We start from the raw sequence: 12,171 nt of genomic DNA, 5'->3' as shown, positions 1-12,171 counted from the left end.
TTTTCCCCCAGCACATCTCATAAATTCTACTCATGTCAAACTAACTTCTATATTTGAAACATCTTAAAAGTTTTAACCTATGATTTACAGATTACTTGATTATTTAAAATGGAATTTAAAACTCTCAAAAGTAAATGTATATTCCATCCAGATTATCCATGTAATCTAGACATTTACATGGAAGCTTCGGTATGAAGAAAATGTATCAGCGATAAATCTGAAGGTCTAAGCAACAACAACAACAAAACAACCAAATTTTTGACTTTTCAATCTCAAGGAATTAGGCCCACCAAATTCAACTTCATTTTCCTCAATGATCCAAGCATCCCAATTGTCCCTTCACTCATTTGTAGCTCTCCTCACACACACACAATGAGGCCAATAGCTTTTTTTAACCATATATATTATGACAGATGGGGTATATACCATCTAAACTTTCTACCACATACCTTTCTACCCAGTACCTTTTACAATCCTTCATCTTCGCAATGAATGACTATGCAGTGTTCATTCAGATGATGAGATGTCAGTATTCTCCAGATATGACTGGGTGAATATTCCCATAGGGTGCTTTCCCACGCAGGTGCTTACTGACAGATACATCCTGTGAAACAGACTCCAAAAGACATGATGCAGTCCAGGTCACAGTCAGAACTCCCATCTCTTCACCCAGTGTGTTTGGTAGATTAGCCAGCAGTACTGCACATGTCTTGGCTCTTTAAAGGGGCATGAGTCATAGCCAAAGGGAGCACTGTTGTTGTTCAGTCACTCAGTCCTGTCCGACTCTTTGTGACCGCATGGACTGCAGCACACCAGGCTTCCCCGTCCTTCACCATCTCCTGGAGCTTGCTCAAACTCATGTCCATCGAGTCGGTGATGCCATCCAACCATCTCATCTTCTGTCATCCCCTTCTTCTCCTGCCTTCAGTCTTTGCCAGGCAGGGAGCATATTATTCTCTTATTCTAAGCCTCTTTCTAGGTGACTTTCTTCCCTTCAGCAACAATCTTACCTTTCTTCCTTATTGTTACATTTTAATCCAGTCTCTCCACCACCCCACCCCTGTCCTCCCCACCCCGCAGAGAGTATATCTCCCTGGGCTCAGCCACTGTGCTAGTCCACATTTAGGTGGTAGCAAAATGAGACACACCTGGACTTTGCCTTGTCCTTCTTTCCCCACTTTTTGATAAGGGCTCCCACTGGTTCCAAACAGAAAAAGATGGGGCCGTCCTATCCACTAAGCAACAAAGCATGTGTTACGTTCAGCCCTAGTTAGGTGAGGTGTGAGAAGCGGGTAATTCAGCCCAGGAGTCCTGTGGAACTCTTGCACTTACCTTTCAACTAGCAGTCATAGTCTCTTCTTTCAGGATATTACCACCCTTTAAGACTCTCAACTGTAGCCCCAGTCCAGGGACTACTAGTGTTGCATTGAAAAGGAAAATTACGGTAAACTAGGGGACAGCCAGAAGTTCCCCACTTGAATTATGTTTCTAATTGTAATTGTCCTCACAGATGTAGCCCATTTATCAAAAGTGCTAGTTCCCAGGTTCCTTTGGCTGGAATTCTACCTGCAGGCCAGAGAGGCTGAAACTCAATGGAAGGAGATTCTGAAATTTTAAAGCTTTTGCTCCTCCAACCAAGGAATTTAGTTTCTAGCAAACTAACCATCAGTTTGCCATCCCCTTCTAATCCATTCTTCTGGCTCCTGGAGTTCGGATTCTACCATTTTCAGATTCCAGTAGAAAGTTGTATTATTGATAACCAATTTCAAAGCCTGTACTACTTCAGACCAAGGGTAGCTTGACAACCAGCATCAGTGGTTCATTTTCATCCCTTTTATCAGAATAGTCTTCTTTTCCTTTGAAAAGAATGCCATACCCATATTTTCAGCTAAGAATGAGTTGCAGCCTTCTAAACCATCTCAGTTCTTGCACTAATTGCTTTGGGTATAACAGTTAAGCTCAAGAGTTGATAAGGACTCAAAATGAGAGTCCTTACAAATCTACAGTTCATTACAAGAGAAAGGAGAAGACTACCATGTACCAACAACATTAAAACAGGGCCACGTGTCACAACCACAGGGTGGGGTCTGGAGAGGCCAAGTCCGAGCTCCAAGTGCCCTCTCTCTGTCAGGGGCAGAACAGGATGCACATTCTCTCTTGGATCAAGAACCACCAGTGTGAGCACAGAGCACTTTAGAAACCAGGGCTCACCCATCAGAGTCTCAGCCAGGATTGCTTATAACTGCTGGTGCCCTGGATATCTTCTCCTTATATTTGCTGTTGCTCAGTCTCCCAATCGTGTCTGACTCTTTGCGACCCCATGGACTGCAGCATGCCAGGCCTCCCTGTCCCTCATCATCTCCTGGAGTTTGCCCAAGTTCATGTTCATTGCATCAGTGATGCTGTGCAGCCATCTCATCCTCTGACACCCCCTTCTCCTTCTGCTCTCAATCTTTCCCAGCATCATGGGCTTTTCCAATGAATCGTCTGTTTGCATCAGGTGACAAAAATACCAGAGCTTCGGCTTCAGCATCAATCCTTCCAGTGACTATTCAGGGTTGATCTCCCTTAAGATTGACTGGTTTGATCTCCTTGCTGTCCAGAGGACTCTCAGAAGCCTTCTCCAACACCACAATTTGAAGGCATCAATTCTTTCCCATTCTGCCTTGTCTCCCTACATAGCCAATCCCAAACCCAGTGGCCTCCATGGGCCTCACTGAGACCAGGTAAAAATGGCTAATGTTACTGCTAGCAGTAAACAACTGTGATAACCTGTAACCCATGGCTACCCATAAACACAGTGAGTCACTTCTTTTCACTACTTTGATCAAGGCTCTGCATTGTGTGGCTGGTTTTAGCAAAACATGCCTTGCCAACCTCAGAGTCTCTGGAATTAACCCTCGCAGCAAAGATAACTACATCAAAGCACATTGACTTTCTCGCTAGGCAAAGATTTTTTTGAGAAGTCCTTCAGCCTGAAGGGTAAGCCACCTGTGGAAAGATGTGATGTCCACAACAGCCTCCTCTTCCCACAGACACCTTCTGCCTGGGCCAGAAAGTCAGCAGACACGTAGGAGTTACCCGCCCTGTCTGTGTACTACTGAGGTTACGGGATTGTTGATATGTTAACATGGGGTATCCAGGTTGACCCATAGGACAAGCCCAGGGTTGTGTTTGTGTGGGCACCACCAGCCTTATTCAAACCAACATTTTGGTGCTTTTTTTTCCTCCCCGTATTATTGCTAGTAGAAAAGGGAGGGTAGTTTTCTTTTATGTACAGTCTGGAATGATTACCTCTGCCACCCACCTTTCTTCTTTTCAGTACATGCCCCCACCTGTCGTGCCATAATACCCAGAGCAAGTCTCCTCTCTGGTCTCAATTTTTCCCAACTGCCAATGCTTCTGAAAGGGGTTTTCTAGTTCACAACACTAAGGATTCTGTAAAAGACAAAAAAAAAAAAACATCCAGCAAAACTCCTCACTTGTGGCATATATAGAAAAGAATGGCGTGGACATTTAAACCTAGGATGTTAAGAGGGTGAAAAAGTGAAAGCATTAGTCATTCAGTTGTGTCTGACTCTTTGGGATCCCATGGACTATAGCCCACCAGGCTCCTCTGTCCATGGGATTCTCCAGGCAAGAATACTAGAGTGGGTTGCCATGCCCTCCTCCGGGGGATCTTCCCAACCCAGGGATTGAACTCGGATCTCCTGCACTGCTGGCAGATTCTTTACCTTCTGATCCAGGTGATCAGGCACAACCAGCACCTTGGGAACCAATCATTCATGGGATCCATTGCTTGAGACCCCACCCCACCCCGTCCCCTTCATTTTCTGCTTTTCTTGCTTACCAAAGAGAACCCTGGAGAGCTGGTCATTTATTGTCTTTCCCCCTCTGTTACCCCCAGATGGTCCCTCTGCTTCACTGGCATCCAAACCTCTAGCATTCTCTACTGTCAAAATAATTTTTGAAAGAAAAGGTATATTAGAACATACTTGGGTTTTTTTTTTTTTTTAATAGCTTTGAAATATATTCCCTAGCGAATACACTAAAGGAGATATATTCTTCCCCTAAATGGAAATTCCTAGCTTGACGTAAACGGATAGTTTCACAGAATTGTGGCTGCTGGTTGCTTGTTGAGGCTTCTGGAAACAACTAATCATTATGTTTAATGTTTCATCAAAAAAATGCCAGTGTGTTCTCCAAGATGCTCATTTCACACAGTTAAGTATATGTTTGTGTGGCAATTACATTGCCCCTATTGATTTTCTCACGTCTTTGCAAGTCCATGGTATTGGCTGTATATACCTCAATAGGAGTCTTTTACCAATTATTCCGTGAAAGTGTAGTTCTGTTTGATATGTTAATTTAAGGAAAATGTGTTCTCCAGTCTTCTGTGATGGATCATTATCGTGTTTAATGACATTTGGTTTTAGCAGAGCACACCACACAGTATTTCTCATCCCAACTATGTCATCTCCTGCTCCTATGATTTTGGAGCAGTTGCTTTGCACCCCTCTGGAGCTACTGATGCTCCTAATTTCCTATTCTGTGTGTTACCCATTCACCTGTACAGAGAGGAGAGTAGACCCCATAAAAAGAGAAGAAATGCCATTTTGCTGTTGGTTGTTCATGTCCATCACACAGGGAAATTGGACTCTTCATACCAAAGTGAGTCTTACAGATTCTCACTTGTTAGCTCTTATATCCATGGATATAAAGCAAAATATCTATCATGATTAAGGGAAAGTAACAACAACAACAAAAAACCAGTAGAGAAACTTCAAACCACCCACTGCTTCCCTCAATATATAAAGAAACATGTTGGGAATATTGGTATTTGGAGGAAGTCTGGTCTTCTTTTCTGCTGATGAAAATGGTGTGCTGATTACGTACACCTCAAAACCTGTCCTGAGAGGAAGTCATGCACATAGCAGAGAGGATGAAAGTTGTCTCTCTCTGGTCTCCCATACAGTCCCCACTCAGCCTTCCCTTCCTCCTGTCCCCCTACCTCCTTGTATTGTTTTTTTTTTTTTAATCTGTTTTCTTTTTCCTACCTCCCTCCATTTCAAATCAAGTTATGTTTTTTCTGCCACTTGAAACACAGTCTCGGCTTCCATATAAAGAGGTCATTCCTTTATCTTGAGAGTATTTTTAAGCAAAAGAGTGGGGAGCTTTGCTTTGATAGGATGAGTGCTCCATCAGGGTATTGTAGGGAGACTGGTCCATGGACATAGAGGGCTTTACTCACTGGGATGAAAGACAAAGGAAAAAAAAAAACAAAAACACTTGCATCCACCATGAGGTCTCTTCATGCTTCCAGGGAAACTTCAAAAGGGTACTATTTTCCTTTTTGAAAAGAGAAAAACGTGCAGTACATAGGTATTAACCTACACAGGTATTAACCACTATTTTGGGGTTTTGTCCTTAACATTTAATTAGAACTAGCCACAAACAGTAACTAGGAAAATGCATTAAAGCCTTAAATTTGCATCTGTTTAGTACAGGGCAGCCTGTTTACTGACTGGCATGGCTGTGTTTATCTGAAGTTATGTTTAGAATTTTGTTGCCTCCTCCCCCAGGATGCGTGAGAAATTTACTTAATTACCATTGGCTCTCTCTTTCTCTCTCAAAGGACTGAGAATGCAGACCAGAGCTTAGCTGTATAAGGTCTCATAAAAGCAAAGCTGTTGCATTCTCAATTTGGCTAATAAATTGACTTTAGAGAAAACCATCTTCCTGGGACCCTTGGTAGTAAAGCTTATGATTTGCTGATGTTGGACAAGGTTGAGGTTTCACTTTTGATACGTTTGTCTTTTGGTATACCATTAAATACCACCTTAGATGATGGAAACCTCCCACTTCCCACCAAACTTACAAAGTTCTTGTCCTGTGCTGTGCTCAGTTGCCTCAGGCATGTCCAACTCCTTGCAACACCATGGACTGTAACCCAACAGGCTCCTCTGTCCATGGAATTCTCCAGGCAAGAATACTGGAGTGGGTTGCCATTTCCTTCTCCAGGGGATCTTCCCAAGCCAGGAATCGAATTTCACGCATCTCCTGCATGAAACACATAGTAGGTGAAAGGAGAAACAAGTGAGCCTGACATCTGAAAACTGGATAGGTGACGCAGTTATTTAGTTTGTCTATAGAAAATTTTAGTGACGTTGAGTATTTTTCACCTAGTGTTAGTGTAGCAAGAGAAATTAGGAGGTGACTGATATTTCAAGGAGAAAAATACTTAATCATTATAAATGCATAGCTGGAAATCGAGTTTATACAACCCTAACCATACAGATTAATCAAACTGACCTTCTCTGATACTAATACAAGAAAGTACTGTTAGGAACCTTTGAAAATCTCTAGTAAAACAGTTTTTTTCCCCCCGTGATTTGGGTGGAAATAACTCTGTTCCTATAGAACACTATGGGTCCCTTTAATTCCCCAAAATTGCCCAATAGTTACAACATAAGTACTGTCTCTTCACTCACTTCTTCACCCGTTGCCAGTGAGACTTCAGAACAACCTCTGAGCTTGTGAATAAGTGAATAAGTGAAAGTCGCTCAGTCGTGTCTGACTCTTTGCGACCCCATGGACTACACAGTCCATGGAATTTTCTAGGCCAGAATACTAGAGTAGGTAGGCTTTCCCTTCCCCAGGGGATCTTCCCAACCCAGGGATCTAACCAGGGTCTCTTGCATTGCAGGTTGATTCTTTACCTTACTCATCAAACTCATAGCCAAGGGGTGGGAAGAAGACACTTCAATAAGAGAGGGTAGGGTTCGGGTTTGGTGTTCACTGAAGGGTACAAGACTGTCCTACTAGGATCATCAGAAACAGTGACAGAGGGTTTTCCCCTTGAAATGACCGATGATGTTCTGTGGCTCTTGCAGTGGATCTTTTGAGCCTGTCAGCCGCATGTGATGCCTTGGACCAGCACAACCTCAAGCAAAACGACCAGCCCATGGACATCCTGCAGATCATTAACTGTTTGACCACTATTTATGACCGCCTGGAGCAAGAGCACAACAATCTGGTCAACGTCCCTCTCTGCGTGGATATGTGTCTCAATTGGCTGCTGAATGTTTATGATACGTACGTATGGCAGGCTTTCTCCAGACTCTACCACGGGAGGCTTAGTTTACAGAACGGTGACGGTGTAATTAGCATCACAGTAGGGCATTGGTCTAGAAATATGGTCCTCAGGATGAAAGTTTCATGAAGCCGTGTGACCAAATGCTATCCCTGTGATTAAACATTTTTGCATTTAATGGAACCAAAAAAACGTTTTGATATGCTGGGAGGTAAAAAACTAGGATGTAGATTGCACTCAGATTAGAAAGCAGACAAAACCTCGAGATACTCATTTTTCCAGTAGTAGGATGAGTCAGTGTGTAGCCATTGGTTCTTGCCCTTGCTAGCCTGTATATCTTGACCACCCTCTTTGGGTGCGGCTCCTTCTACCCAAAGAGATGCGCTCCTGGAGGTGTGACACTCCTGTCCCCAGCTCCAAATAGTGTTAGCTGATACTCAAGAGATTTTTGCAGAGGAGTGTGAATGGTTATGAAAAAAAAAAAAAAAAAAAGCCCTTAATGCAGCAAATTCAGATCCTCAAACCGAGGAACTCTATTTGTTTTTGTTTTTGTTTTTTAATATATATAAATAAGAATTGACAAAGTTTTAGTTTGGCACCTCCGTTCATCCCTCTATCTGAGAGAGTGCTTGTTTTTATCTTTGGGATTGCTGTCCCCCCCCCCCCCCGTTTTGTCTTGAGCTTAATGAAGACAACTGAGGAAGGTAGCAGCAGGAATTGGTCTTAATTTCAACTGAATTCTTCTTAGACATCAAACTCATTATATGCCTGATTTCACATGTCAGCAAGAACATATTCCGCATTTAGAAATCTGGGAAGCTTTTCTGAAAGGAGTCGCATAGCAACTATTTTAGTTTTGCCTTTGCTGTAGATTTCTACTACCTCCTGGATTAAAATGTATACCTTTTTTTTCTTTGTTATTTTGCTAAGATAGTGCTTGTTAAATTCCAAGGCTATTGAATTCTCATCATTATCTACCAAGCCCTTGATCATGTCGGATTTTAATTGCAGATTATACTTACATTTGCTTTGAGAAGGGTTTCTATTCAGGTCTTCCCTCAAATATATTTCAGCACCCATTTTCTTTGCAGATGATGTACGAATGAATTCTGAGTATATGACTTCCCTTCTCTATGCCTGAAAATTATTTGGGGACAATGTTAACTCCTTGAAGACCTGAGTTACAGTATAAAATTTGTGAAACTTTTGATTTGCCTTTTTAAAGAGGGAAAATGGTAAAAACTTTCCAGTGATAATACTTTTTCATGAATGTATTAGGACCCAGGATTTCTGTTTGACTAACATATTTAGTAAATTATACCAGTTGCAAGCTGAGCATATTGTTCACTAAAAGTAACCACTCTTGAGACCTATCCTTTGCAGTTATTCTATAGACTTTTTTTTGAACCAGGATATATGGTTCAGTTGTTTTTCATAACAAAATAAAAGCTGAAAATGATCAAAAGACAGGTTTTACAAAATGAAAAACTTGTGCCTTCCCCATGGATACAATGAACTTGTTAATAAATTTGTATGCAAAGTAAAAGCATATGTATGTTAAAACATTGTTATAGCAATAGGATATTTTAAAATTGCTCCTTAAGATCATCTGTTCCAATGCCCTCTAATAGATTGTATCATATTTTTTCTTATAGAGATAAATGTTCATATTTTATACTATGTGTCTTGTGGCCTGAAGTGACTAATTTTCTTCTCAGTAAGAGGCAATCTGATGAAAAGCTAAATGAGTGTTGAAGAGGGCAGAACAGTTAGTTGCTGGTAATTTTTTGGCTTCAGTAACCAAAGTGGGTAAATTGCTTAGCGCATACTAGTAATTCTTCCCCTTATCTATTTAAACCCAGGTGGCTCTCCGAAGATAAATAAAAGAATCTTTTTCTTATTTTATGTAGAGAAATGCTTACCATTCGAGTAAGGTCTTTTAGAAACTGAAAACTTGGTAAATGTTCACCGGTCAAGTTGGTCAGATTTCCATTTCATTCTAGGTCATCAGCCAAATAGATAATGAACTCAGAAACGTTAATGATCTTAATAAAACAATGGTCAATAGAGTTCCTACATCCAAGTTTTTTTTTTTTTTCCTTAACTAAGAAGTGTTTATCTTTCAAGAAAGTGTCAGTAATTGTTTTCTGCTTTGATTATTCATAATAGGGGACGAACAGGGAGGATCCGGGTCCTGTCTTTTAAAACTGGCATCATTTCTCTGTGTAAAGCGCATTTGGAAGACAAGTACAGATGTAAGTCATGTGTACCCTTTTATTAATGTTGGCTAATTACCCCAGTTCTAGATGGGGAATGACACAGTGTTCTTCATTGACAGCAGGTTCCTCGTGTAAGATGTAAAACTGCTCTTAGACAGGCATAAAATTTGGTTTGTGCCGTTCTCTGTCAGACATGAAATTGTAGGTATTTAAGTAGAGAACGAGGATTAGCTTCTCCAGTACGAGTATTATTTTACATTACATCGACTGTGTCTGAATAAAACACATGTTCCTCGGGGATAAAGTCTGATTTCCTAACCCCTTTGTCTAAGTCAGAAAAAATAAATGTGAAGGTTTAATCCATGCACATGCCTCATCTTTGGATTCTTATTTAAAGAGTACTATCTGGCATTCATGTTCAACAAACCTTGTTTATTTTATAATCATCTTACTGCGAATTGTACTGACATATCCAATTCTGTGATGTGATTAACGTTTTATTATTTGAGAGACAGCTTGCCATTTCTTACAGGGTAAATATCACCTTACAGAATTTCCTTTTGACTAGCCATTGGGCTCTTCTGTGTAAAATTTGTAAATCCAAATTAAAAGCAAATGCTAGCAGAGGGATGGTTGAGGTGACGAAGCAACCGTTCATTCCCATTGTGAAGGCATGTACTTGTTTTTCCCCTTTAAATGCTCATGAGAAATCTTTTCGGTAGGAATATTAAACAAACCTAGTATATCTTGTCTTTTCTCTTTTCCCCTAAGGCCTAGCCACACAGGGATGTAGAGATGTGCTGAGCTTAAGGATAGGCAGAAGATAAAAGAGATTGAATTCCTCCAAAGCCATTCTGTGTCCTACTGCTCATTTCCCCCCTAGGAGTAAACCACAGAATACACAAGCTGTTTTAGCTCTCACTTTTATGTACTTTCCACTTGAGTTTTTCTCATCCTAAGAACCCAAGAAAAAAGAACAGCTTTCGTTAGCTGTTTGAAAATATGTTTTGGATGAAACAGAATATTTCTGTGGGCTTTCGTCCTTTAAATATTGTAGCTACTTGTTGTAGGTTAGCTTTTACTCTGAGCTTGCTAATGGTAAAGTACCAGCACATCATAATACTTACTTGATAAACCAAGGACGCTTCCAGCCTGTGTTTCAACTATTATACTAAGAGGGAACAGGTTGGAGGTTGGCCAAACAAAAAATATTAACTTCAAACTGGGATGTTTGAAGGTAATTCATAATTTTGAAATTTTGTGGATGTACTGGAGAGCTGGGGGGTTGGTGTGTGGGAGATCTCAAGTGTTGTCACTGCTATCTGAAATAAATATCCCATTCAAACATTGAATTTCTGAAAGTTTAAAGTATGCATATGAGTAGGAAAAGCTTTCATGGATTGACTTTCTTGGCAACTTTTATTTAAATATAAGATAGGATTAAAATAATTAGATTTCTGAGATCAAAAGCTGTTACAAGTGTTCAGTGCATTCATTCATTCTGTGAATCCACCTACTTGGGGCACCTGCTGTCATTCAGTGGCTGCTCTTCTGCTCTACCCATTTCTAGCACACAGTTGCTGTGTGGTCCCGATTTTGATATATTCTGGGATCTGATGTCCACAGGGGATAGCTCTTTGGGCCCGCTCTATGTTTCTTAATGCTAAAACATTTATTGTATGATGGAGGTCATGTCCTATATATAAACTATTTTCCAAAGGATTATGTTCTGGCTTAGGAAAAAGTCACATGTCAGAACTGTATGTAAACTCTCATTGCTTACAGGGCTATAGTTTACTTAAACATTGTCACACTTCATATATACACAGTGGTGATTAACTTGATCCATAAAAGTAATAAATGTGCAGATTAGTGTACAGTAGAAGCAACCCATCTGGGCAAGTAGGGAACCCCTCTCTCCTCTTGAGAATTGGTACTGGAATTGAGTAGGTGGTTTAGTTGTGCTGGCATCTACTTGGTGCTACTTTTTGATTGTTGGAATTTTCTTCTTCCTCCTGTAGACCTTTTCAAGCAAGTGGCCAGTTCAACAGGATTTTGTGACCAGCGCAGACTGGGCCTCCTTCTACATGACTCTATCCAAATCCCAAGACAGTTGGGTGAAGTTGCATCCTTTGGGGGCAGTAACATTGAGCCAAGTGTCAGGAGCTGCTTCCAATTCGTAAGTTATTCACCTTCTTGAGTAGCCTATTTATTCTTTTGCATTTTGGGAATTAATGGAAAAACCACGGAACTGTAGTTTCTCACATTAGCTCTCCCATAGGCAGGTAGGTAGGGGATTTTTGAAACCTCTGTGGGCAGTGGCTTCTGGAACTGTGGGTTTGGGGAGAGAGGACAGTGCACAGGAAGGGAAAGAAGTCTGTGACCAGAGCCAGAACCACACGGGCTCCTAGGATGTTGGTGGGAACGTGAATCTGCAGTGATTCAGCTAGGAAAGAAAGAAATCTCCGGCCAAAGACATCCTTTGTAAAACAAGAAAATGACCTCTGTAGGTGAGTTTCATGGTCTCTTACTTTTTTCCCTAACCTAATTCTGTCATCATAACCTTCTTTTCAGTAACTGTTGGTAAACAGTTAACACAGCTATCATTTTTTTAAGCTTTCCTATTGTAATGCCAAAGAATGTTCAAACTACTGTACAACTGCACTCATCTCACACGCTAGTAAAGTAATGCTCAAAATTCTCCAAGCCAGGCTTAAGCAATATGTGAACTGTGAACTTCCAGATGTTCAAGCTGGCTTTAGGAAAGGCAGAGGAACCAGAGATCAAATTGCCAACATCCACTGGATCATTGAAAAACCAAGAGTTCCAGAGAAACATCTATTTCTGCTTTATTGACTA

General features: G+C 40.9%; 1 protein-coding gene across 16 annotated transcripts in view; it reads left to right on the top strand.

The window, feature by feature from the left end:
* The window catches only part of DMD (dystrophin), a 2,656,945-nt gene that overhangs the window by 2,545,407 nt on the left and 99,367 nt on the right, over nt 1-12,171 (top strand). For all 16 annotated transcript variants that reach the window (XM_027533579.1, XM_027533577.1, XM_027533571.1 and 13 more), the window contains 3 exons: nt 6,894-7,095; nt 9,263-9,348; nt 11,334-11,491. In XM_027533579.1, the coding sequence (XP_027389380.1) occupies nt 6,894-7,095; nt 9,263-9,348; nt 11,334-11,491 (446 nt within the window). The remainder of the gene's footprint in view (nt 1-6,893; nt 7,096-9,262; nt 9,349-11,333; nt 11,492-12,171) is intronic.

Source organism: Bos indicus x Bos taurus, chromosome X (assembly GCF_003369695.1).
Source record: "Bos indicus x Bos taurus breed Angus x Brahman F1 hybrid chromosome X, Bos_hybrid_MaternalHap_v2.0, whole genome shotgun sequence".
NCBI classification, from domain to species: Eukaryota; Metazoa; Chordata; class Mammalia; order Artiodactyla; family Bovidae; genus Bos; species Bos indicus x Bos taurus.
Note: the sequence above shows the minus strand (reverse complement) of the source record. Positions and strands in the feature narration are given on the sequence as shown.